This window comes from Cricetulus griseus, chromosome 4 (genome assembly GCF_003668045.3).
Source record: "Cricetulus griseus strain 17A/GY chromosome 4, alternate assembly CriGri-PICRH-1.0, whole genome shotgun sequence".
NCBI classification, from domain to species: domain Eukaryota; kingdom Metazoa; phylum Chordata; class Mammalia; order Rodentia; family Cricetidae; genus Cricetulus; species Cricetulus griseus.
The window spans coordinates 52,955,138-52,981,483 of NC_048597.1; the positions used below are offsets into that span (position 1 = coordinate 52,955,138).

Here is a 26,346-nt window from a genome sequence, read left to right on the forward strand (position 1 = left end):
CTGAGCAAATTGGGAGCACGGGAAGGGGGGGGAGCTAAGAGAATGAGAAGGGGAGAAGAAGAGGGATGCCGAGGACATGAGGGAGCAGAAAATATGAGTCAGTGGAAGAATACATGATAACAAGAATGAAGATAACATAATAGAGGGAGACATTTTTGGTTTACAGAGAATCAGGCACTAGGGAAATGTCTGGAGATCTACAAAGATGACACCAGCTAACTATATCAGCAACAGAGGAGAGGCTACCTTAAATGCCCTCCCCTGATAATGAGATTGATGACTGACTTATATGCCTTCATCCAGCAGCTGGTGGAAATAGAAGCAGATACCCATAACTAATCACCGAACTGAACTGGAACCCAGATGCAGAGAAAGACCAGTGAAGAGCACAGAGGTCCAGACCATGCTGGTGAAATACACAGAAACAGCTGACCTGAACATCCGGGAACTCTTGCTCCCCAGTCTGATAGCTGGAATACAGCATGGGACTGATCCAGACCCAAGGAACATGGGTTTCTGTGAGGAAACCTCAGAAATCTATGGGACCTCCTGTAGAAGCCCAGTATTTATCCCTAGCATAGGTGTGGACTTTGGGAGCCCATTCCATATAGAGGAATACTCCCTGAGCCAAGACACATGGGGGTGGGCCTAGGCCCTATCCCAAAGGAAACGAAAGACTCTGATGACACCCTATGGAAGGCCTCACCATCCAGGGGGAGCAGAAAAGATATGTGACAGATAAGGTTTTAGTTGGGGGGGGGGTAGGGGAGGACGGGTGGGAGAAGGGAACTGGGATTGTCATGTAAAACAATCCTGTTTCTAATTCAAATAAAAAAAGTTGGAAAAAATAATAAAAAAAAGAAACATTAGAGACCAGAATGTGATGAGACGGGCATAGTCAAAGTACTTGAAGGAAGAGTAAAAGATGCTGTCAACAAAGAATAAAAGAAAGGTATCTTTCAAAACCAGCAATAACAGAGACATTCCTAAACAAACATAAACAGATAATTCTTCTAGCAAATATATCTTTAATACTAACAAAAGTTCTTCAGGTTGGAAGAAAGTAGCCCTCGTAGGTACATGCTGGTGCACATCTGTAAGCCCAGCGGCCAAGAGACTAGGATGGAAGGATTGCAAGTTTGAGGTCAGATTGAGCCACATGGTGAGTCCCAGGCCAGCCTGGGAGGGAGACAAGGAAGAAGGGAGCGAAAGGGGAAAGGAGAAAACACAAATATCCTGATTACACTTAAAGAAACCAAAACTGATAGAGGTAACTTCATGAGTACATATTAAAAATATTGGGGCTAGAGAATATAGCTCTAAGGAAGAGTGTTTACCTAGAATTCACAAAGCCCTTGGCTCTATCCTCAGCACTGAAAAAATAATAATAGTAATTATAACTGCATATTTCCTCATTCTTCTCTTAACTTACTTAAAAAGCATTATATGACCTGCAAAAGCAGAGGATAGAATATGTAGAATAGTGATTACTAGAGAACAGGAAGGCAGTGGGGATGTCAAGTTGAACAGGGGTTTTCTTAGCTGACACTGTATGATTACTAAGTGTTGAAGCACTCACACTCATGGCTGATGTTTACTATGTGAGACATTGTTAAGGCCATGGCAGATGACTGATAAGACCTGCTTTAAGATGCTTTCCAGTCACATTAGGAGGCACAGAGCATTGGGCCTGTTATTATCCATGAATTGTTTGTAAAAGGGAAAAAATAACCTCTGCACACAGTGTATTTTACTGAAGGCATTTCCTGATAAGTCCTCATTCTAATGAAAATTTCAATGTTATTCTCTCCCTTCTTTACTCATCAAAGTGTACACATCTGCTTTTCAGTGACAAACTTATTTCTGGTTACATTCTTGCTGAAGAATATGATATTAAGTACTATCCTATTCATATCAAAATGGTATTATAACTGTAGAGGATGAGCTAATTTAAACAAACTCTCTATGATAGTTAATACTGTCAAATTCACAGGGTGTAGAATCCCTCTAAGGGATTATCTAGATTAGACTGACCAAGTTGGGAAGACCCACCTGAACTGTGGATGGACTGAATAAAAGGAGAAAGGGAGCTGAGCTCCAGCATTCATCTCTCTCTACTTCCTAACTATGATGTAATGGGCCCAGGTGCCTAGCCTCTCTTCCTTCCATTCCTCCCCTACCATGAGGAACTGCACCCTCAAACTGGAGACTAAATAAATGCCTACTTCCTTCAGTTCTTTTGTCAGGGTTCTTTGTTACAACAACAGAAAAGTAATGAAGGTACTTTTAAAATTCCTACTGCTGGGCTGGAGAGATGGCTCAGAGGTTAAGAGAACGGACTGCTCTTCCAGAGGACCTGAGTTCAATTCCCACATGATGGCTCACAACCATCTGTAATGAAACCAGATGACCTCTTCTGGAATGCAGGCACACATTCAGACAGAACACTAAATACATAATAAATCTTAAAAAAACAAAACAAAAATGAAGTAAAATTCCTACTGCAAGCATGGTATAGAACACATCTCAATATTTAGTAGCTAGAGGACTAAGCATTCCAAGGTAGCCTTGGCTACACAGTGAGACCCTGTCAACAGGAGATAGTTTTGTTTTTTCTTTTTAAATAGAACTTACCAGGTAGACGATATGAAGGTCATTCTCTAAAACAAATCCTTTCATTGCTCTTTGGAGGTCAGCAAAAATATCTAGGGTATCAGTTGGAGAGAGTGAGGAAGAAAGAGTAGCCGATCCAAGATGTGTCGGGTGATACACCTTTCCTGGAGTGGGGAGACACAGGAGCAAAGGTTGAAACAAAACAAAACACTGCCCTTCTCTACTACATGTTAACCCTCTCGGCTCTCATCAAAGCAATAAGCAGAACTTTATCTAACATGCAGAAATTTATGAGCAGAAGCTAAAGAGTGAGCATGTTTGCATGAGAGCTTGTGTTTACCTCCTGAGCCATCACTGGGCTCTGCCTCCTGGATGAACTCATTTTCTAACAGCCATGTCACACAGGCATCAATTGCTCCAAAATGAACATCATCTTGATTTCTCTGAATTCCCTGCTTCCCTTCTTTTACAGCAGCAGCCAAGAATGTGCAGGAGGCATAAGTCTGCATATCTTGTGATGTACTTGCCACTCCACCAACAATTATCTGAGAGAAAATGTTTGAAAAGTTCTGTAATTTTTATTAGCTGTGTAGAGTCTCTAGACATCAAGTAAATGAAGTGACTTTATTTTCTTGATATCGTCAGTCTTTGTGTAGAGACACTTTATTAAATATTTTGTCATCACACATTATAAACACAGGTAATACCTACTGACAACAGAACATTTTCCTTGAAAGTAAACATTTTCTTGTAGACAAAAAAGAATGCATCTGAACATCGGGAATTAGTCATCCATATATACTATATATAAAGGAGGTAGTGACAACTCTTAGCCATGAGTCTTATCAGTCTTTGCTCCTTCCTCTAAAACACATGGACATGTAGAAATTGCTACTCTTGAATACTTCCCATTCAGAAGGACGGGAAGGGCAGAAAAGTATGAAGCTAGTATTTAGTGTGCATTGCCTTAGCTGGCCTCAAGCCTATAAAGCTCCTGCCCTAGCCTCTGGTATGCTAGAATAATAAGCATGCACCACAGGTCCAGCCCTCTGTAAGCTTATTGTTTTATAACTTGATTAGATTTTAATGTCCACATATATTATCTGAATAGAAGAACTATAGTTCATTTTATCATCTTTTCTTTAAACTCAAAATGCAGTAAATATTATATAAAAAGTAAAAAGATGAGTCACAGTTACAGCTCAGTAACAGAGTGCACACACAGCATGCACAAAGCTGAGTTCTAAACCTCTATTCCCCACATAAGAATAGAAATAGACTGATATGGTAGTAGCTATGTTAAACTCCAAAAATAACTACATATTCATATATATATAATATATAGGCATATGTACCCACCAGCTTATACATGTGTGTACATATATGCATATGTATGTGTGCATGTATCAGAATTTATCAAATTATTTAGCAGAGCCTGAAGAACTGTATATATCTGTATTATGTTTAAATATATGAGAAAAACAGACTCACTTGGTAAGGCTATAAATATAACAATCTTGTTTTGGTTTGTTGGTTTGTTTGTTTGTTTTTTGGGGGGTGGTTCTTTGAGACAGAGTTTCTCTGTGTAGCCCTGGCTATACTGGAACTCATGTAGACCAGGCTGGCCTCAAACTCAGAGATCCACCTGCCTCTGCCTCTTAAGTGCTGGGATTAAAGGCTTGTGCCCCCATCGACCAGCAACAATCTGCTTTAAAAAAAAAAAAAAAAAAAAAAAACCTCAGATTTTGGCATACTCAGTTTTCAATAGGTAAAAAAGAGTAACTGTGATTTTCTGAACTCCTACCTCCAGAATCGCTCGTATCATGTTAGCAGTGACTTCTTGTCTCTGCAGACAGCTATGCACAGGTTCCAGAGATCCTTGAAGCAGAGCAACGCCTTTCGATTTCTCAGAGGGCTTACAAACTAGGATACTTTCACCTACAATCAAAACCACACATCTTCTAAATCCCAACCCATTCCCATAGGTTGCTACTAAAAACAAGTTCTGACTTACTAGAAGGAGACAGGAAGTGCTAAAGTGTTTTGGCACAGTCATAAGTCATGGCTCTGGTTTTGAACTCTGGACAGGCAATCAGAATGTCACCAGAAACCATACTGCTACTCGGCTTCTACATTATTTTTTAGCGGAAGCCTAGAGAAGCAGCAAGCATAAGAACTCTTGTCCTCTATAAATCGCTGCCCTCGGAAAACAGTTTTTCCCTTTTCCACACTTTTCTGCCCTTTGTTAAAAATAACTTAAGACCCCACATTCAACAGCTTTGGCAGGCCTCACTCCTTTTCTATGAAGCCCCCATGCACAAAACAATTAAAATGTTAACGCAGAATAGAGATTATATGCCTTTCCCTATTAACTTGTTCTCTCTGTCTGCCCCCCCTCTCTCTCTCTCTCACACACACACACACACACACACACACACACACACACACACACACACACACATCCCAACCACAGTTTCTCCTCCTCCCATTCCCTCCCTACAACCTCCCCTTTGGTCCCTACCACCACCCCACCCTCATTCCCCCACCCCTCCAGCCGGCCCCAATCCACTCCTCCACTGTTTCTATTCAGAAAGGGGCAAGCAGGCCTCCCATGGATATCAACCAAACAGGGCATATCAAGCTGCAGTAAAACTAAGCATCCCCACTCCTTATATTAAGGCTATATTCCAGTATGAGGAATAGGGTCCCAAAAACCAGCCAAAGCATTAGAGATAGCCCGTGCTCCCACTGTTAGTAGGCTCACAAGAAGATCAAGTTACACAACTGTAACATGTGTGCAGAGTGCCTGGGTCAGTCCCATGAAGACTACCTGACTGTTGGTTCAGTCCCTATAAGCCCCTGTGAACCCTGTTTAGTTGATTCCATTGGTTTTCTTGTGGTGCCCTTGACCCCTTTGACTCCTACAACCCTACCTCCCTCTCTTCCATTCAATTCCTGGAGCTCAACCTAATGTTTGACTGTGGGTCTTCCACAGTTGCTGGATGAAGCCTCACTTTAGTCTGTCTTTTAACACCTTATTTATGAGGCCCCAGCTATGGAACATAAAGAACTAGAAAAGGGGCTTTACCTCTTCCCCTACTGGCTGACACATCATTAAATAACTAAGTAGTTATTAGAGAAATTTTGAATACTATAAAGTAAAATGCAAATGCAGATTTTAGATATATATAAAGACAAAATTCAAAAGCCACTAAAAATCATATCATAACATTTATTATCCAAATGCTTTAAATCACAAAAATCAAATGGACATAAATGACTGAAAAATACTTATAAATTAAAATATATCCACATATTCAACTTAAGCAAATACTTAATATAGCCACATATTCAACTTAAGCAAATATCATGGTAACAATTTAGATTTTAAAAACTAGTAAGAAACCATATTTTTTTAAAAAAAAATCTGGAGCCAATAATTGGAGAAAAGAAACACAAGTTTTTTTTTAAAAAAGAAGCATACTTGTGCAATTTTCTCCTGTTATAAAAAAATTAAAATGGCATTATGGTGGAGGATCTAAATATTCTGAACAGAGAACAGACTCTCTGAAAATCATTGCCAAAATAAAACCACAGAGAGAATAAAATAAAGGAGTCCAAACTAGATAACCTCTATTTATCTTGTGCTCTGAGGTAAAAGCCCTGCCAAGCCTGACAACCTCAGTTTGAGCCCTAAGACCCATATGGTAGGAGATAATCAACTCCACAAGCTGCCATCTGACCTCCACAGCAAGAGCCCATACACATAATAAACAAATAACCAAAACAAGATTATAAAAGAGTCATAAACCCGCTGAACATGGATGTCAATGAGGAGGCCTCTGCACTTTAGGGGGCTCCTGGTAGTGGATTAGTATTTTTCCCTGGTGTAAGAAGGGCCTTTGAGAGCCCATCCCATGTGAAGGGATGCACTCTTGGCCTGGACACATGGGGGAGGGCCTAGGCCTGGCCTAGGATGATGTGGTGGACTTTGGGGAGCCCCCATTGGGAGCTGTCTGGGAAGTGGAGGGTGGAATGGGGTGGGGGGTAGGTCGGGGGTGAGGGAGGAGAGGTGGGAGTAAGGGGAAGGAGAGGGAGAAGGGACTGATATGCGAAACAAGCTTGTTCTGAATTTGAACTAATAAAATAAATAAATAAATAAATATTAAAAGAATAAATAAAAGGGTCATAAGAATAAAAGCAAACAAACACTTCCCAACAAGACCACCCCAGCAAGACATGGCATTCATGTGTTTCCAAAAATAGATAGAGATAGATAGATAGATAGATAGATAGATAGATAGATAGATAGATAGATAGATAGATAGACAAACAGAAGCAAAACAAACCAGGCAGTGATGGTGGAGGTGGCAGCAGCAGTGGCACACTCCTTTCATCCCAGCACTCAAGAGTCAGAGGCAGGCAGATCTCTAAGTTCCAGGGCACCCTAGTCTATGGAGTTAGTTGAACCCCTGTCTTGAAAAACAGAGGGAGGGAAAGAGGGAGGGAAAGAGGGAAAGAGGGAGGGAGGGAGGGAGGGAGGGAGGAGGGAGGGAGGGAGGGAGGAAGGAAGGAAGGAAGGAAGGGGCAAAACAATCCATCAGCAAGATGGTGCAGTAGTAGTCCCCAGACTTCATTATCTCCCCTCCACCCTTACCTATGCCACCCTGACAAGTATACCTTTGTAAGACCTTCAGAGCTCTGTAAAAGCCTCACAGAGTTTGGGAATGTACCTGAAAATCATCATAAACAGCAGCTAATGGAAACCAAGATAATAATAACAATAACAACAACAACTGCATATTTCCTCATTCTCCTCTTGACTTACTTAAAAAGCATTATATGACCTGCAGAAGCAGAGGCTAGAATACATAGAAGAGTGGTTACCAGACAACAGAAAGGCAGTGGGGATGTCAAGTTGAACAGGGGTTTTCTTATCTGAAGTTGTATGACTAGTAAGTGTTGAAGCCAAAAGTTGAATTCAACAGTCTGGATCAAGAGCTCACACTCATGGCCACTGTTTAATATATGAGATATTGCTAAGGCCACGGCAGATGACTGATAAGACCTGTTTTTTAAGATGACTCTAGGCCATGTCAAGTTGATAGCTAATGCTATCTAGAATACTATCTTTGCTTTCAGAGTCTTCTCACTCCATTTGTGGCATTATTGTTATGATGCATGTTGCTGTAGATCCCTACATTTTTCCTTACTTGCAATTCATGAAATGTTTTTGGATACGTAGGTTAATAGTTTTCATCAAATTTGGGATACTTGCCAGGGATGATGTGGTACACACCTTCAATCTCATCACTTGGGATGCAAAGGCATCTCTATGAGTTTGAGTCTAGCCTGATCTACACATTGAGATCCAGGCTAGTCAAGGCTATGTATGTAGTGAGACCTTTCCTCAACAAACACACAAATAAATAATGAAAAAGTTTAAATTTTAAAAAATGGAATGCTGTCTTCATTATTATGCTTGTATTGCTATGATATGGCACTATGACCTTTCTTTGCCATAAGTAAGTACAGTGACAGAAGAATCTCCAGGCTCAGGTTTCTCTAAAAGGAAAATATAAGTGGAGACAGACATGTCATTTCCATACTAGTCTGAGACACTTTCCAAGAAACCCACTCCAGTCTCAAGGCAGGGAGAAAAGGAGGATAATAGCAGCTAGTTACCCGGGGACACATTGAAACAAAACAAGGGGGCAGAGGCCACAGTGACCAGCATGGGACCTAGTGGAAGCTCTATGAAACTTGTCTTAGTTACAATTCTATTTCTATAAAACACCATGACCAAAAACAAGTTGGAGATCAAAGGGTTATTTGGTTTACACTTCTACAGCATAGTCTGTCATTGAAGAAGAACAGGAACTCAAGTAGGGCACGAACATGGAGGCAGGAGCTGATGCAGAGGGCATGAGGGGTGCTTGCTCCTCGGGGCCTGCTCAGAAAGCTTTCTTACAGAATCCAGGACCACCAGCCCAAGGAAGGCATCACCACTACGGGCTGGGCCCTCCCTAGTCAATCACTAATTAAGAAAATGCCTTATAACTGGATCTTAATTCTCTCAATTGCCGTTCCCTCCTTTCAGATAACTCTAACTTGTGCCAAGTTGACATAAAACTAGCCAGCACAGATCCCAATGAAGATCTCAAAAGATAATTAGGAAATACACCCTGGGTTGTATTTTAAAGGTAATTGCAGTGACCAACCAGTAACTCTATCTGACTGCAGAATTCAACCAGACCTGGTCTTACAGTAGAGACCAAGCAGTAGCCCCACTCAAAATTAAACTAGAATCAGCAACCTAATTAGCCACACGAAACAAAAGTAGACCTAGTCTGCCCAGTCATTACCAGCTGTGCCACTCAGATTCGCTACTAGACTAGCAATTCAGGCCTATTACTGCCAAGCAATAGCCATAAAATCCAGAACTGGCTGTCTCTATACATGCATGATACAATAACACAAGATTGCAGAGAATTAGGAAATCATAAGACTTAAAAATATACCAACAAAATTCCAATGATGCACCCTAAAGAAAGAGGGAACAAGGAAAGAGTAGATAAAGGTTACTCATAATCCTCTCAAAGCTGTTTTATGAAATATAAGAACATTAAAATTAAATATATTTGGAAAGTGAAACATAAAGAGAGAAGTTTAACAAAGAAATAGAAACAACAAAAAGAAATAGAAATTGCAAAGATGAAAGCACAGTGACTGAACTACAAAATGCAATACAATAATGAGTCTCAACAGCAACTCAGGCAGATGGAGCACCAGTGCACTCCAGACTGATTGAACCTAAAAGATTTATGGTCAAAAGACTCAGTTTTGCATATTATAAGCTAAAGTATAAAGTGATGAGGAATAGAAAGCTGTTTAAAGAAATAATGGCTGAAAATGTAACCAAATCTAGAGAAAGATTGTGACAGAAGGGATAGGAATCACACATGTCTCTATTCTAATACAACATGAAGAGCTCACCAGGACAAACATTTCTAATTTGTTTGATTTCTACATTCTCTCCCCACATTTTAGTTAATTTGGATAAGGGTTTGTCAATCTTACTGATTTTTAAAAGAACCAACTCTCTATTTCATTGATGCTTTCTATTGTTTTTGTTTGTTTCTCTTCTGTTTGTTTCAGCCTTGAATTTATTTCTTACTGTCTACAAATTTTGGGTGTGATCTTTTTGTTCTAGAGTTTTCAGTTGTACTGTTAAGTTACTAGTATGAAATCTCTCAAGTTTTTTGTTTGTTTTTTTATGTAAGCACTTACCATGCCTCTTAGAACCTCCTTCATGTGTTCTGTAAGTCTGGGTACATTGTGTATTCATTTTCATTCAATTCTAGAATGTTTTAGAGCCTTTCTTAATTTCTGTATTGACTAATTTTCCTTTCAGTACTGAGTTGTTCAGTTTCCATGAGTTTGCAAGCTTTCTGTTGTTTTGTTATTGATATCTAGCATTAATCTGTTGTGGTCAGATAGAATGCATGGTGTTATTTCAATTTTCTTGGATCTGTTGAGTGTTGCTTTGTGTCCAAGTATGTGGTCAGTTTTGAAGAAAGTTCCATGAGGTGCTGAGAAGATACTCTTTTGTGTTTTGGTGAAATGTCCTATGGATACATATCTGTTAGGTTTATTTGCTTTATAACATCAGATACTCCAGTATTTCTGTTTAGTTTTGTCTGGATGACATGTCTATTAGTCAAAGTGAGGTACTGAAGTCTCCCACTATCAAAGCTAGGTCAATATGCGATTTAAGCTGTAGAAGTGTTTTTACAAACATGGGTGCCCTTGTGTTTGGTGCACAGATGTTATGAACTGCAATGTCCTCTTGGTGGATTTTTCCTTTAATGAGTATGTAGTGTCCTTCCCTATCTGTTCTGATTATTTTTATTTGAAGTTTACTTTGTCAGATATTAAATAACTACACCAACTTGATTGTTGTTAGATTTATTCCATCCTTTTACCCTGAGGTGATATCTATCCTTGATATCAGGGATAGATAGTCTTCGATGCAGCAAAAGGATAGATCCCATTTCCCATCCATTCTGTTAATCTGTGTCTTTTTATTGGAAAATTAAGACCACTGATATTGAAAAATATCACTAAGTTGTGCTTATTGATTCCTGTTTTGTTGTTGTGGGGTATGTGTGTCTGTCTGTCTATGTCTATGTGTCTGTGTGTTTCCTATCTTTCAATTTGCTGGTCTGAGATTGTTTATTCCCAGGATGTGGTTAACTGCTTTTGTGGAGTTTTAGCACCTTCTGTAGGTCTGGATTTGTAGTAGATATTGTGTTTGGTTTTATCACAGAATGTCTTATTTTCTCCATCTATTGTTATTGAAAGTTTTGTGTATATAGTAGTCTGGGCTGACATCTGTGGTCTCTTAAGAGTCTTTAGCACATCTATCCAGGCCCTTCTGGCTTTTAGAGTCTCTGTTGAGAAGTCAAGTGTTATTCTAGTAGGTCGGCCTTTATGTTACTTGTTCTTTTCCCTTGAAGCTTTTCACATTCTTTGTTCTGTATGTTTAGTGTTTTGATTATGTGCCAGGGAAATTTCTCTTCTGGTCCAGTCTATTTAGTGTTTGGTATGCTTCTTATACCTTGATAAACATCTTCTTTAGGTTAAGAAAATTTTCTTTAATGATTTTGCTGAAAATACTTTCTCTGCCTTTGACCTGGGTTTCTTCTCCTTCCTCTATTCCTATCCTTCTTAGATTTAGCCTTTTCATAGTGTCCCAGATTTCCTGGGTGCTTAGAGTTAACATTTTCTTTGATTAAGCCATCCATTTCTTCCATCATGTCTTCAGTGCCTGAGATTCTCTCTTCCATCTCTTAGATTCTGTTAGTGAGGCTTAGTTCTGAGGTTCCTGTTTGAGTTCTTAGATTTTTCCAGATTTCCCTCAGATTTAGCTTTCTTTATTGATTCTACTTTCTTTTCATTTGTTTTTTGGTTAGTTTGTTTTTTATTTTGTTTTGTTTTTCGAGACAGGGTTTTTCCGTGTAGCCCTGGTTGTCCTGGAACTTACTTTGTACAACGGGCTGGCCTCGCAGAGCATGCCTCTGCCTCCCAACTGTTGGGAATAAAGATGTGAACCATCATGCCCTGCTTATTGACTCTATTTTCATTTTCAGGTTTTGAACAGTTTTCTTCATTTCCTTGCACTGTTCGTGTTTTCATAGAATTTACTATTAAATTTTTTTCATTTATTTTACATACCGACTAGTTTCCCCTTCCTCCTTTTGTTCCCTCCCCTCCCCTTATCTAACCCCATCCCATCCACTTCTCCTCAGTCTCTGTTCAGAAAGGGGCAGGCCTCCCATGGAAGGCAACAAAGCATGGCACATCAAGTTGAGGCAGGACCAAGCTCCTCCCCCTGCATCAAGGTTGGGCAATGTGGCCCAGCATGGGGAATGGGTTACCGAAAAACAGTGCAAGCGCCAGGGACAGGTCCTGGCCCTACGGCTAGGAGCCCCACAAACAGATCAAGCTACATGCAGAGAGCCTAGGTCAGTGCCATACAGACTCCCTAGCTGTGGGTCCATAGTCCATGAGCTCCCATGAGCCTAGGTCAGCTGTCTCTGTGGGCTCCCCTGTTAAGAGCTTGACACATCTCCCACCCCATCCCCACTCCACTCATACAATCCTTCCTGTTTGTCTAGAACAGCTCACCTCAGCTGAGAAAGCCCCATTTCTGCCTCCCCAAACCCCATCCTCCAGAGAAACCACCAAAAGTCAAGTTCTACCCACTGTGTGGAGGAGGCATCATTGCCTTGCACCTATAGCTCACCCAACTCCTCCGCCTCCAAAACCCGCCCTCTTAGAGAAACTGTCAAAAACCCGTTCTGCAGATGCTGCAGCCCAAAATCTTACCATAGCACAACCTACCTCAGGGCATGTTATCACCCTGCACCCCTACAGGGTATTTAAATCACCCCTCTTTAGAATGGCCATGTGATTTCTCTTCTGTTCCCTTTCCTGAGAGTAACCTGGGAGGGCATTGCTCAGATTAAACCTAGTCCTTTACTTTTTTTTTTTTTTTTTTTTTTTTTTTTTTTGAGAGTATTTCTCTGTATTGCTTTGGAACTGGCTCTGTAGACCAGGCTGCCTGCCGTGTAACTCACAGAGATCCGCCTGCCTCTGCCTCCCTAGTACTGGGATTAAAGGATTGCGCCACCAACACCTGGCCTAGTCCTTTACTTTTTAATTTGGATCGATTTGGCTTACTGTGTGGTGGAGAAACCTACTACCAGGGATACAAAGATACCTATCACTTCCCTCCTCTCAACAGGACTCCCAGAGCTCCGCCTAGTGTTTGGCTGTGGATCACTGCATCTGACTCCATCAATTACTAGATGAAAGCGCTCTTATGACAACCAGGATAGTCACCAATCTGATTACAGGCAAGGCTAGTTCAGGCACTCTCTCCATTATTGGTAGGAGTCTTACCTGGGGTAATCCTTGTGGATTCCTGGGAGTTACCCTGGCACCTGGTTTCTCCCTAAGCCCAAAATGCCCCCCACTTCAAGATACCTCTTTCATTATTCTCCCCATCCATCCTGCTCCCAGTCATAGATTTTTTTAAAGGGATTTGTTCATTTCCTCTTTAAGGACCTCTATCATATTTATAAAGGCTATTTTAAGGTCTTTTTCTTGTGCTTCAGCTATGTTGCAATACTCAGGGCCTGCTGTGGTAGGATTGCTGGGCTCTAAGGGAGCCATCGTTCTGGCTGCTATCGACTGTTTTCAAACTGGTTGTCTAGGCATCTGCTTCCCTAGTTGGTGTGCTTATTATCAGCTTTATCTAGCCTTTTATATTTTATGTACGCTTTATAATGGAAAAAAATCTAAAGCATACACTAGAGAAAATCATCAAACCACAAAGACAGAAACAAAGGAAGGAAGTGTATATAAGAAAATAAATTACAAATGTTGATGGGAGGTCCTGACTGTTGGAACATGGTCCAAGAATAGTCATGTGATGGGAATTCTGAGAGCTTGTGAGAAAACTATAAGTAAACAAAACAAGAGTCATGTAATTTCTGTTCCTCCATAGCATAGGTTGCTCTTGGAATGTGCTTTTGGGCCCTTCCCAGGTATAGTGGATAGAAGTTACTTTACTTCAGATTATTCATTACAACTGGCTATTGTTATTTGCTTATATGCCTCTATGGAAAAATGTCTTTTACCATGTGCGGCGTGTCCTTATGATTGCACACTTTACTTGGATGAGGATGACTCTTCCTAATCCTCAAGTAGAAATTGGTTGAGGCTCTAAATAAAGCTGGCTATTGCATGAGACTTTAGTCTGCCTCATTTTTAGACTCCATTTCCCAGGTCCCACTACTTTAAGAATGGTAAACACTAACTAACATTTAGCAATTAGTCTTACACTGAATAGTAAGATCTGAAGCAATTTTTGCTTCTTTTTTTGATATTTAATTCAAAAACTACTTCATTGCTTAAGTCCAAACTTTTATTTGGATTGCTGATAATAACATCATTACTTGCTGGTGCACACCTATCACTCACATGTTCACATATATCCCATCACATACACATATACATAAAACATAAAATATTTGAAGTAAGTAAATAAGATGGAGAAAGAAAAGAGAAAATATCCAGTGTGGACCTAAATATGCCCAGGCATGGGCAGGGGCACCCACACCCACATACACCATACCTATTGAAAAAAGAGAAAAAATGAGTAGATGTGGAAATTAAAATCATCTTCTAGCTAATAAAATCGTAAATCTTGTTATTTATATAGCACTGGATCATTTCACTATACACAACACAAAAGAAAAATCTTAATAAGAAAACCAATAGTTAACAAATGAAAATCATATTCACTATAAATATTAAGTAACCCAAGAGGATGGCATTCATGAAGTGCACAATAAAGAAATAAAATCATGATAGGAAATAGCCAGGTACTAGTCAACTTCCAAGTAGATTATCTGTCAGCAATACCATGACAACTATATCAAAACTCACCCATTGTGTCTACTCCTTTCCTGCCAGCACGGCCAACCATCTGCTTATAAGTGAGGATATCTAAAGTCTGGCCACCGAAAACTGGAGTGCGAATAATCACCCGGCGAGCAGGAAGATTCACTCCAGAAGAAAGAGTAGATGTTGCTGCCAAGACCCGAATAAGACCTTGACGGAAGGCTCCTTCTATGATATCTCTCTCCTCAAAAGTAAGACCTAAATAAAATGCAGGTCCCAAAACATTATCACAGAACCAATATAGTTGACTATGTATTAGCAGATTTGAGAGTCAGCTACAAGCCTTCAAAGATCTTTTATATAATAGTTAAGATTATAAACAAAACCATCACAGTCTACCTATTTAAGAGTACAATCTGCCATCTTTAGACATGTTTAGACAGGTCAGCAAAACTGCCTATATGTTAGGCAGACTTGATGGTTTCTGCTGAAACTATTTATCCTGGTTTTATTAAAAGAAACAGCAGTAGATCAAGTGAGTGGGACTGCATTCCAATAACATTTTAGTTGTAAGAATGGACAAACAAACAGCAGGTTAAATTTAACAGCATATTATTCTGATTTGTGTGTATTTACAATACACATTTTTTAAACTTATTTTAAATTTTATCTTGGTTATTTATCATTAAAATCATATGTATGTATTATATATGATTAAAAAGTTGAATAAAACTGAAAGGATTAAATTTCCAGCCTTAGAAAATATTTTTTCCTCCATACCAGCATTTATTATGCACATATTAACCCGCAATTATATATAGAGATTACAGACTTTCACTCATCATCACATTTCATCGTTATAATAATCTCTGAGAAAAAATAAAAAAATAAAAAAAATAACCTCTGAGATACTTGTTGAAGACAACTTATGATGGCAATCTTAACACATATGATCACAGATCCAGAACTTTGCTCAAGGACTGTCATACACTGGCAATTCTGACAAACCAGCCACTGGATTTTTTACTACAAGTCCTCTCCAATTCAACGACAATTTCTAAAACAAATTTGACTTTGCTATATCTGTGAGCCTATGCCAATTCTTGACAAAAGAGGAAACAGATTAGCATCAAATTTGAGTAGAAAGTATCACTCTAACATAAATTTTATGGAAACAACCTATAGACAGGTTAAGACTATTAGAATGCACTTTCCCAGTGATACGGAAAAATAAATCCATTATCTAGCATAGCTATACAATTCAGATATGTAAGCTTAAAATGTCTGTTTTATTCTGATTTGGCTAATCCACTGTTTCTTAAAATGAAATACACAAATATCAAGTGTGATTAACAAGAAATAAATTCACATAAATACAAAAATGAAATCATGAAAGTCTCATGAGGTTTTTTAAATTTTTTATATTTATTTTATTATTTTATGTTTGCCTGTGAACCCATATGAATATATGTGCATTGCAGCGTGTACAGGAGCCCACAGAGACCAGAAGAGGGCATATCAGATCCCCTGGAACTGTAGTTATAGGCAGTTCACCACATGAGTCCTGGGAATCAAACCCAGATCCTTTGCAAGAGCAACAAGTGCTCGTAATCAGAGTCGTATCTCCAGCCTGTGATGAGTGCATCTTAATACAAGATTACAAACAAGGAATACCTGCATGATGAAATGCTACTCCCCATGGCACAGTGTTCTTCAATACGGAGTCTAGTCCTGAAGGCGAACGTTTTAGCTGATCCATCACTTCCAGAAGGCTCTTTTGGTCTAGATTCACTGGTGGAAATTCAGATGGTTTTACTAATCCTGCCAAACACACACAAATAAATAAATAAGTAAATAAATTACCAACTGTGCAAGTCTCTTTGCTTTATTGGTTGTTAACTTCCAAGTCATGATAGAAATAAATATCAGGTTCAGAAACTGCCTCATACTATCATCATCCATGGACATTTTGAAGCCACTGACCCAGGACACTATGATGTAACCAAAATGGGACATGACTTGGACCTCAGGGATTTGTAAATCTTCATAGGTAGTCCTAATAATGTATCCCAAAATTAAGAAGCTCAGCTTTAAGGAGACAAGATGTTCAAAGGAGGGGATCAAAGGAGCCAGCTGGAAAAAGGACAGATTATCCCTTGTTATGGCTTGAAAATAAAATGCTCCCTGCAGGCTCGTGTTTTAATACCTGGTCCCTAGACAATGGCAATTTTAGGAGATGATGGAGCTTTTAGCAGGTGAGGCCTGGCTGACAATAGTGGGCCACTGAAGGTACATCGTTAAGAGTAAAGCCCACCTGTGGCTCCAGCCCTTACTATCTGCTTCCTGTCTGCTGCCATTATGTAAGGAGCTGACCTACTTGCTTCTGCTTCCATGATCTCTCCCACCACATCTTCCCACCATGATGGACTTGGACCCTCTGAAACCATGAACCAGAATAAACCTTTCCTTTCTTAAGTTCCTTGCGTCAAAGTGACAATAACGTAACTAACACACAAGCGAAGTCTAAACATCAAAATCATTGTTGTAGATGTGCCCCACCAACCTGCACATCAGCTCTGCCTAGGACCCTACCTCTCTCTGGAAACTGTTCTGGCTCCTCTGTCACTAAGCTAATAGTCTCTCGTATGTAACCAAGATGGGATGTGACTTTCAGAATTACATCTTTAAGAAAAAATTCTAGCTTCTTAAAGAATTGCCCAGACTTTTAGATTCCTAAACTTACAAAGCTTCATTTAAAACCTATTTTAATGCATATCTTATATTTTGTGTGTTTTTAATTTTTAAGTAAACTTTTCTTAAACTTCTGAGGGTACTCACAGGATTTCCTATGTTTTATTTTGCTAAAGACAATGAAAGTATATTAAGCTATTGCCCATCAGTATATTTATTTCAAGAAGTGTTGTGTGTCTGTGTGTGTTTGTATGCATGTGTTCATGTGTGTGAAGGTGAACATGTGTGCACATGCATGTAGAGATAAGAAAACAACCTCAAGTGCTGTTCCTCAGGAGTCTTCCACCTGTTTTTTGAGGCAAGGTTCCTCACTAGGCTAGAGCTTTCAAAGTAAGCTAGGCTGGATGGCCAACAGAGCCTGTCACCACCACCCCTGTGTGGGGATTACAAACATACCACTAAGCCTTAGCTCACTTTTTTTTTTTTTTTTTAATGTGGTTCTAGAGATCAAACTCACGTCTTTGTGTTTACAAGGCAAGCACTTTACAACTGAGTGACCTCCTCAGCACAAAAGAAATCATTTTAAGGTTAAAAAATCAGTAAGATAATTCAAATTTTAAACTTCAGTTTATAAAAAAATATGCTATTCTGTTTTTATGGAGAAAATAAACAGACCTGGCTCCAATCCAAACACTGCATTTAGGAACTACTACTACAAATCAAAATAACAAAATTCAAAAGAAAATGATGAAGACTCTGATGCTTAAGGAGTAAGTTGTCATGGGACAGTGTAAGCATATACTTTAGCATGGTATGGACAGCACCACAAGATAGCCTGGAGGGGAAACTACACTGAAAACACAATATTGGACCAGACAGCGGTCAGTAGAAACTTCAGCAAAGCTTACTTGTTACAAGGCTGAAATACCTACTACCTATCCTCATGATGCCACTCACTAGCAAAAAGATGTAACAAGATATCCTAATATCCTATGATTGGATCTGGTCTGCAGTTCTAGAACTTCACTGCAAAGACAATGGTCTCAGACTTTAGAAAATCTCAGTGATGATAGCTCATTATATGGAAACATAATTTATTTCAAAGTAACTCACTTTTAAGACACAAGTGGGGGTGACAGGGAGAGAAGGAGTGGGCACGGATCGACTGAGTACTAAACATACTAACTAAATTTCATAAAAACTGACACTTTAAACATAGACACTTTAGTATTCTAGATACAATCAAGTATTTTAGAAAGAATAAGTAAGATAAAGAGAGGACAGAAAAAAGAAACAATATTCAGAGTTGACATAATATCATCTAAAAGGTCCAGAATTCAACAACAAATGTATATATATTCACACATATGTCGTGAAAGAAAGTAAGGCCTCAACACAGGAGCAAAGGCAAGCAACAGAAACACCTTTGACAGAGCTCAGATGGCAGAATGAGCCAAGATCCCACATGATCACATGCTAGGAGAAATAGTGAAGCCACAAGGTTCATCCTATAATCAGTAAAAACACATAGTAATAGTTATTGCAGTATACAGTATTTAAAAGGAAGAAATGTATTAATGCAATACCTTGAATGGACCTCAAAAACATCATGCTGTATGAAAAAAAAACTATTTACAAAAGATGCACATAATCTGCTACATCACTTACATGAAATTTAAAAAAAAAAAAAAAAAGCATAGCAATCTAAAGTGAGAGAAAGCATGTCAGCAGTTGCCTGCAGCTAACAATAGAGGGAGGAGATTAACAGCAAAAGAGCACATTTCAGAGTGGTAGAAACAGTCTATAGATGATTATAATAGCGGTCAATAAGCAGTTATACACATTAAAAATTATCAAATTATAACTTCAAATGAAGCATTATATTATGCACAAAATATGCAACATGAAAGCTGATATGATCTACATGTATATGTATGTATGGTTCTTTTTAGAGTCATATCTCTGGACATTAAAGAAAGATGTAGTCACTTTCTCCAGAAAAAAAAAAATGTATGTATGTGTAATTTTGCATACAATTTAGGGGCTCCAGAGTTTGAATCTCTCAAAGCCCATAGATCCAAAATGAAGAACTTATATACATATACATAGTACTCTAAAAATCAGAAGACAATTAGCCAGAGTATATGTACACATTAACTATGAAGAAGACAAAAAGGATTAGAACAACACAAGCAGCCTTGTCAAGAATATATGGTTGACACACAGTGGCAGTGACAGAACAGACACACACTTTACTACTATCATAACTAGTACTACTGTCAAATACATAAGCATGGAGGCTTTGTTTCCACCTGTCACTTACTCTCAGGTTGATGGTGCAGATTATAAAACTCTCGGGCAATGATATCTGCTACCTTTTCACACCATTTTTTTGATGGACAAAAGAGTAATACTGAATGGTTATCACAAACGGTCTCATAACATAAACTAACAATGTGATCTTCATCTCCCTAAAAAAGAAAGAGAAATAGCTACATCAGTCATACCTTTAAAACAATTTCACATTGGGTCAAAATTTTACATTGTGATCCATAAAAAGGTTTTTGTTTTCTTTACTCAAAGGAATCATAAAAATCATTTACAATAAAAATAAACATCACTAATGATGATGGATGAAAAGAAAAATTTCTATGCATTCAATTCATGTTTATTAAGCTCTAACCTCAGGTATTGGAAATACAGTGGTGAATAAAACCAAGTCCTAACTGGCAAGGGGTTTACTTACAGTCTCGATGAGGAACACAATAAAGAACTAAACCACCACATGATGTGCTAAAGAAGTATTTGCAATGGTTTAGTCTCCTAGATTTGAAAAGACATAAAGGAGGTTCTCTGAGAAAACAAGTGAGCTCAGATGTAAAGGAGGAAACGCATTATCTCAGTGGAAAGTATATTTTTCAAGCACAGCAATGAGTTTGTGTGAAAAACCTATGGAAGTCCCTCCATGCTGGAAGAATGTCAATGTGTGCAGGGGTATTAGGGAGTACCTTTCATTTATCAAGTACTTTACAAGTGCTACACATGCAAACAATCCTATTGAATTCTTACCAAAACCAAGTATTATACTCTACCTTACAAAGATAGAAGGCTCAGAGAGGTTTAATGACTGAACCTCAGCCATTTTGTGTACCTCTCATCAATGTCAGAAGAAGGTCTGACTCTTGAAACAATAATCTTCTCATTTAGCATACTTACTATATAGAAGATCTATATTGAACAAATGTACTGACATTGTTCCACATGAGCATTTAAGGTAAATTAAACCACAGGAAAATCTCACTGACTAGAAAAAAATCCATTTGTATTATATATTAGGAAATGATGTCATTTAAATTAAAAGCATACTACATTCTCTTTCTCACTATTCTCATCAACTGTTTAATGTTTAACTTAGTAGCTTAATATTAATTCCAACAGATGCATAATATATATTCAGTTACTATGCAACCTCTAATTATACGATTAAAAAACTTGGTAGAAAACTCAAAGGCACTGACAGTGGAGACGTAAAAGCAATGATTCACCTTCACTTGAAGCACAGGCTGAAGTTCTCTCACGAGCTTCATTGAAGAGTCATATATGGAATTTCCTATTTTTATTGATTCCAAAAGTGGTACAGGGCGAAAGTCAGTATGGTAAAGTTCAGCATCCAACCAGGAAGCTACAAGCTGCAAATTAGGAAGAGTAGCACTCATGCCAACAATCTGCACAGCATTACACAAAGCACGGGCTGAATCTGCCTGGCTGGAAAAAATTATGAAAATTACCTTAGGAAATATGCAGAAAGTAACACATAGTATAGTACTGCTAACAATATTCTTGGTCATGGCCTTTGGTATACAAATGCAAACGCGCCTTTAGAGTGCAGATCTGAGGATAAAATTACTAGATCATAGATATACAAATGTAATCACTATATAAAGCTGTTTTCCAGAGAGACTGTACCAAAGTATCATTTCCACAATCTGTGTGTTCTACTGTTTCACAGTCTTGTCATCATCTGACAACTGTATTGTCAATCATTTTAATAATAAACAGTATGGAGAGACTATAGCAATACTTATTTGGAGAAGTAATTTCTCTGATTATTAATGATGCTTTGTGCCATTTCATATGTCAGACCATTTGGAATCTCTCTTGCAAATGCCTTTTTAAGCATCTCACTAATACATTGGGTTGTTTTTCTTAGTCAGTTGTAACATTTTTTACATGTTTGACACAGAAATTAGTGTAAAATGTATTATTTAATTTCCAAACATGTAGACATTTTCTAGTTATGTTTTCCTTGTACTTGGTAGGCTAAATATATAGCACAGTATACAGAAAACCAAGCCATCAAACAATAAAGATATTTAATACTATAAGAAAAAAACAGGCTTTTCAAAAGGTCAAAATAATCACAATATATGATAGCTGAATTAACAATGGCATATTACTGTAACACTGAATAATGATCTCCCTATTTGGGGGAGTGAGAAGATAATGAGTGAATAAGAAAAAACTGAAGAGGATGGGAGGAAACTGGGTATGGGTGAGTTGAAATATAAAAACAAAAGAAATCTTAATTTTCCACAGCAAGAAATCAGTATACAAAAATTGTACAAGTATCAGTTCAAAATGGATCAAACACCGTAATTTGAAACCTAAAACAAATTTTAATCCCAGCACTCAGGAGGCAGAGGCATGTGAATCTCTGTGAGTTCAAGACCAACCTGGTATATATAGCAAGTTCTAGGCAAGCCAAGGCTACATAGCAAGACCCTGTCTCAACCAAAACAAGATGTTTTCCTACCCAAATATCTTGAAAGACATCTCTATGTTTTCTTGGCTGGCCTGGACTTGAAATGTAAACCAGGCAGGCCTCAACTTAGAGATACTGTCTCTGCCAAGTCCTGGAACTAAAGTGTGTGTCTGGTATGGGCTTTTTGAATAGCATACCAACAACAGCACAGAAACTGACCCCAAGAATCACAGATGGGCTACATGACAATGAAGTTTCTGTCCAGCAAAGAAAACAATCAGAGAACACAGCTCACAGGATGGAAGCAAATCTTTACCATCTACACTGCAGACAAGGTGCTAATATCCAGAATTCACAAAGAAATAAATTCCAGAAATTAAGACACCAAGGAAATAAAACTACCAATCAACATCAACAAAGAGTAAATGAGTAGACAATTTTCAAAAAATTAATAAATGGCCAATACTATTTTTAAGTTATTCAATTTCCCTAACCATCAAAGAAATACAAATTAAAACTACTTTGAGCTGAGGCAGGTAGGTCTCTGTGAGTTCGAGGCCAGCCTGGTCTATAGAGCAAGTGCCAGGATAGGTTCCAAAGCTACACAGAGAAAACCCTGTCTTGAAATTTAAAAAAAAAAAAAAAAAAAAAAAAAAAAAAAAAAAAAAAAAAAAAAACCTACTTTGAGAGAGCACATCACCTCACTCAGAATAGCTACCATCAACAAATCTGACAACAACAGGAGACCCAACAAATGTTAGAGAGGATTCACTATTAATGTGGAAATCAATTGAAAGATTTCTCAAAAAGTTAAAAATCGAACTACCTTATGATCCCTCTATTTCACTCCTGGGCATATACCCAGAAAACTCCATAACCTTACCATAGGGATTTGCATTCCCATGTTTATTGATGCTTTATTCACAATAACAAAGAATGGAATAAACCTATTTGTTCATCAACAGATGACTGTGTAATAAAAGCCTGATGTACACATGCACACACAGACAAATACTATTCAGCTATAATGAAAAATGAAATCATAAAATTTGTAGAAAACTATACAGTCTTTGAATGTGTAATCTTAACAAAGTCACACAATCTCATGAAGAAAAAGAAACTATATTCTTCCTCATAAACAAAACAATATGTAATGTATATGAATGAAAACCAATGTAAACATAGGTACAGTATAATATGTAGAAAAGTGAATCAGAAAGGCTAAATAGGAGAAAATTAGGAAGTGCAGGTAATGGACACAAGTTACAAAAAAGAACATACAGCTAATTGCCTTTCTAGTTGTAATTTTATCATGAACTTGTCATTTTGGTCAAAATGAGTAGTCAGAAATGTTTAAATGTTTGGAAGTAGTCTAACATCAATTAAGTACTTCTTTAAGAGCAGCAGTTCTTAATCTTCCTAATGCTATGTCCCTTTAATACAGTTCCTCATGTTGTGGTAACCTCTAACCATAAAATTATTTTCGTTGCTACTTCATAACTGTAATTTTGCTACTGTTATGAATCTAATGTAACTATCTGTATTTTCTGATAGTATTAGTCAACATCTGTGAAAGGGTTGTTCAACCCCCAATGAATGGTTGTGAACCACTGTTTTGGAACAAAAGGAAACTACTCTCCATGAATTTGGTTAAATAAAAAGGGTACTACACTCCTGTAAATCTTACTCTTGCACTTTTATAGATTCTTTCTCAACATCTTCTCAAATACCAAATTCCAAGAAATCGGTCACTTCAAATACTTACCACAATGTTGATTTCCTAGTAACATAGCAAATCTTGGTCAGTAAAAGTTCCAGAAGATATCCTCGGTGAGAGTCTCCCAGCATGTGTAATTCATCTACAACCACCATTCCTAGAAGGGTTTTCCAGATTGATCTTTTACAAAACTGCACAGTTCTAGGAATTTTAAGCCTCAGAAGCCCACACCTAATGGCAAATAACTATCATAATAAGATCCTGCAAGTAAAGCAAAGTTCCAGAATAAAGGAAAGGCCAGGTTCTGTATAATGGTCAATTCTTTTCCAGGATGTTTAAGGATCTTAAGCAATCCTACTGCCATATATTCTAATTACAAAAAGTCAGGGATAGCAAGACCATCAAACCCAGTATCTTAGCCTTCTTTCTGTTGCTGTGATAAATGCCATGACAAAAAGCAATTTAGGATGGAAAGGGTTTATTTGGCTTATATTTCCTGATTATTGAAGGAGGCCAGGCAGGAACTAAAGGCAAGAACCAAGAAGCAGGAACTGAAGCAGAGACCACAGAGGAGTACTGCTTCCTGGCTTGTTCAGGTTGCTTTCTTATACCTGCTAAGGAATAGCACTGCCCACACTGAGCTGGAACCTTCCACATCAATTATCAGTCAAGAAAATGTCCTTACAGGCTTACTTTCATGCCAATATGATAGCAGCATTTCCTTAACTGAGAGTCTCTCTTCCCAAATATGTCTAGGTTTGAGTCAAGTTGATAAAACTAACCAGCATGCCCAGGGAAAATTATCTGTTACCACTCAGACACTTCTAAATGGGTAATTTTGTAGAAACAAATAGGTATTAAATACCCATGTCAGCCTTTAAGTGTTAGTGATTTTAACTATTAGGAAATATACCTTAATTATCTTTGAAAGTTACAGACTTAGGAAGTTAAGGTAGAAGAACTGCTGTGTATTCAAAGTCAGCCTGGGCTACAGAGTGAGACAAACCCCCTATCCAAAGAAAAGAAGTTATTTGAAAAAAAAAAAAAAAAAAGAATTGGGTCAAGAAGACAGAGATAGTTTTAATCGATTTTTAAAGATAGGACACCTAGTATCACCCTACTGCTGAATATATAATCATAATGCCTTGTCTAATGCCTAAAGAATTAAAGCAATCTAAGCACGTGTAATAATGCTCCAAACTCATTAAAAATTAATTATGAACCAATGTTTTTCACTTTTATAGTGTTCTACTTGTATATACTAGTTGCACAACATAATGGGTTTCAATAAATACTTCCATATATGCGTGAAATGTACTTGTGATGGCTATTCTTGGTTTTCAACTTGATTACATCTGAAACTAGAACCTGAAAATGGAGGATACACCTAGGAGGGATTTTTGCTTAATTCCAAGTAGGGAGATCCACTTCTAATCCTGATCTTTCAAATAGAAAGACATGCCTTTAATCTAGAATTTGAGGCAAGAAGACACACCTTTAATCTGGGCCACACACCTGCCAGAAACCTATAAAGGACAGGAAGAGGGGAGCTTCACTCTTGGCCTGCTTGCCCTCACCTTGCTGGCAAGTCCATTCCTTCACTGGCATTAGAGCCTCCCACTTCAGGATTCCAGCATCTACAAAAGACCAGCTGAGATAGCCAGCCTCATGGACTGAACAACTACTGGATTCCTGGATTTTCTGTTTATAGGCAGCCATCGTTGTATTAGCTGGACTTTAGCTTGTAAGTCATTCTAATAAATCCTCTTTCTATATATAGATTTATTCCGTAAGTTCTGTTACTCTAGAACCAAGAAACCCTGATGAATACATTAACATATATGTCCTCTTGTTAACCTGAAAGTAGCAATGAGGAATAACAGAGGCTCAAGTATAGCCTGTCTATAAAGGGTTCAAAAATGCAAACTAGGGGCCAGTGAGATAGCTCACTGAGTAAAGGTACTTACTTACTGCCAAACCTGATGACCTGAGCCAATACCCAGAACCCACATCCAAAAGAATCAGCTCTCACAAGTTGTCCTCTGACCTCCTTGTATGTGCCATGCCACATACACACTCACACTCATAAAATTTAATAAATAAATGTGAAAATAAATTTTAATGCAAGATAATAAATCAACAACAGAAAGACATAAGACATACACTTTTTTTAAATGTGAAGTTCCCAACATTACCTCTGCAAATTCTTGCCTCCAAAACTAGACGACAGAAAACAAACATATAGGCAATATAGGAATCACAGTTTCACTTCATTCCATCAAAAACATCAACAGGAAATACTTGTTTAATTTTTATAACTCTCTTACCTAACAAATCCATCTTATTTTCCTCAATGAGGCGATTGATCAGCCCATTGGCTCTCTCAATAGTGCAAACAGCAATGTCCAAGGAGGAAAAGCGTCCAGTAGGTGAGGAACTACCCATGTAGCCATCTACTTTTATTCCTACTTCCTGAAACAGACTCTAAATTAAGTAAAAAGAAATAATACAGATGAAAACTTAAGAATGTATTGGGTTATGGTTGGATTCTACCCCTGTACATAGACAAAAGTATTTAAAGATGGTTGCT

At 38.1% G+C, this 26,346-nt stretch overlaps 1 protein-coding gene across 3 annotated transcripts in view; it reads right to left on the minus strand.

Annotated features, from left to right (window-relative positions):
- The window catches only part of Polq (DNA polymerase theta), an 84,294-nt gene that overhangs the window by 52,515 nt on the left and 5,433 nt on the right, over positions 1 to 26,346 (minus strand). For all 3 annotated transcript variants that reach the window (XM_027412714.1, XM_027412715.2, XM_027412716.2), the window contains 9 exons: positions 26,084 to 26,240; positions 23,805 to 23,913; positions 20,823 to 21,042; positions 19,601 to 19,748; positions 16,261 to 16,407; positions 14,632 to 14,844; positions 4,418 to 4,551; positions 2,954 to 3,158; positions 2,635 to 2,777 (listed from right to left, as the gene is read on the minus strand). In XM_027412714.1, the coding sequence (XP_027268515.1) occupies positions 2,635 to 2,777; positions 2,954 to 3,158; positions 4,418 to 4,551; positions 14,632 to 14,844; positions 16,261 to 16,407; positions 19,601 to 19,748; positions 20,823 to 21,042; positions 23,805 to 23,913; positions 26,084 to 26,240 (1,476 nt within the window). The remainder of the gene's footprint in view (positions 1 to 2,634; positions 2,778 to 2,953; positions 3,159 to 4,417; positions 4,552 to 14,631; positions 14,845 to 16,260; positions 16,408 to 19,600; positions 19,749 to 20,822; positions 21,043 to 23,804; positions 23,914 to 26,083; positions 26,241 to 26,346) is intronic.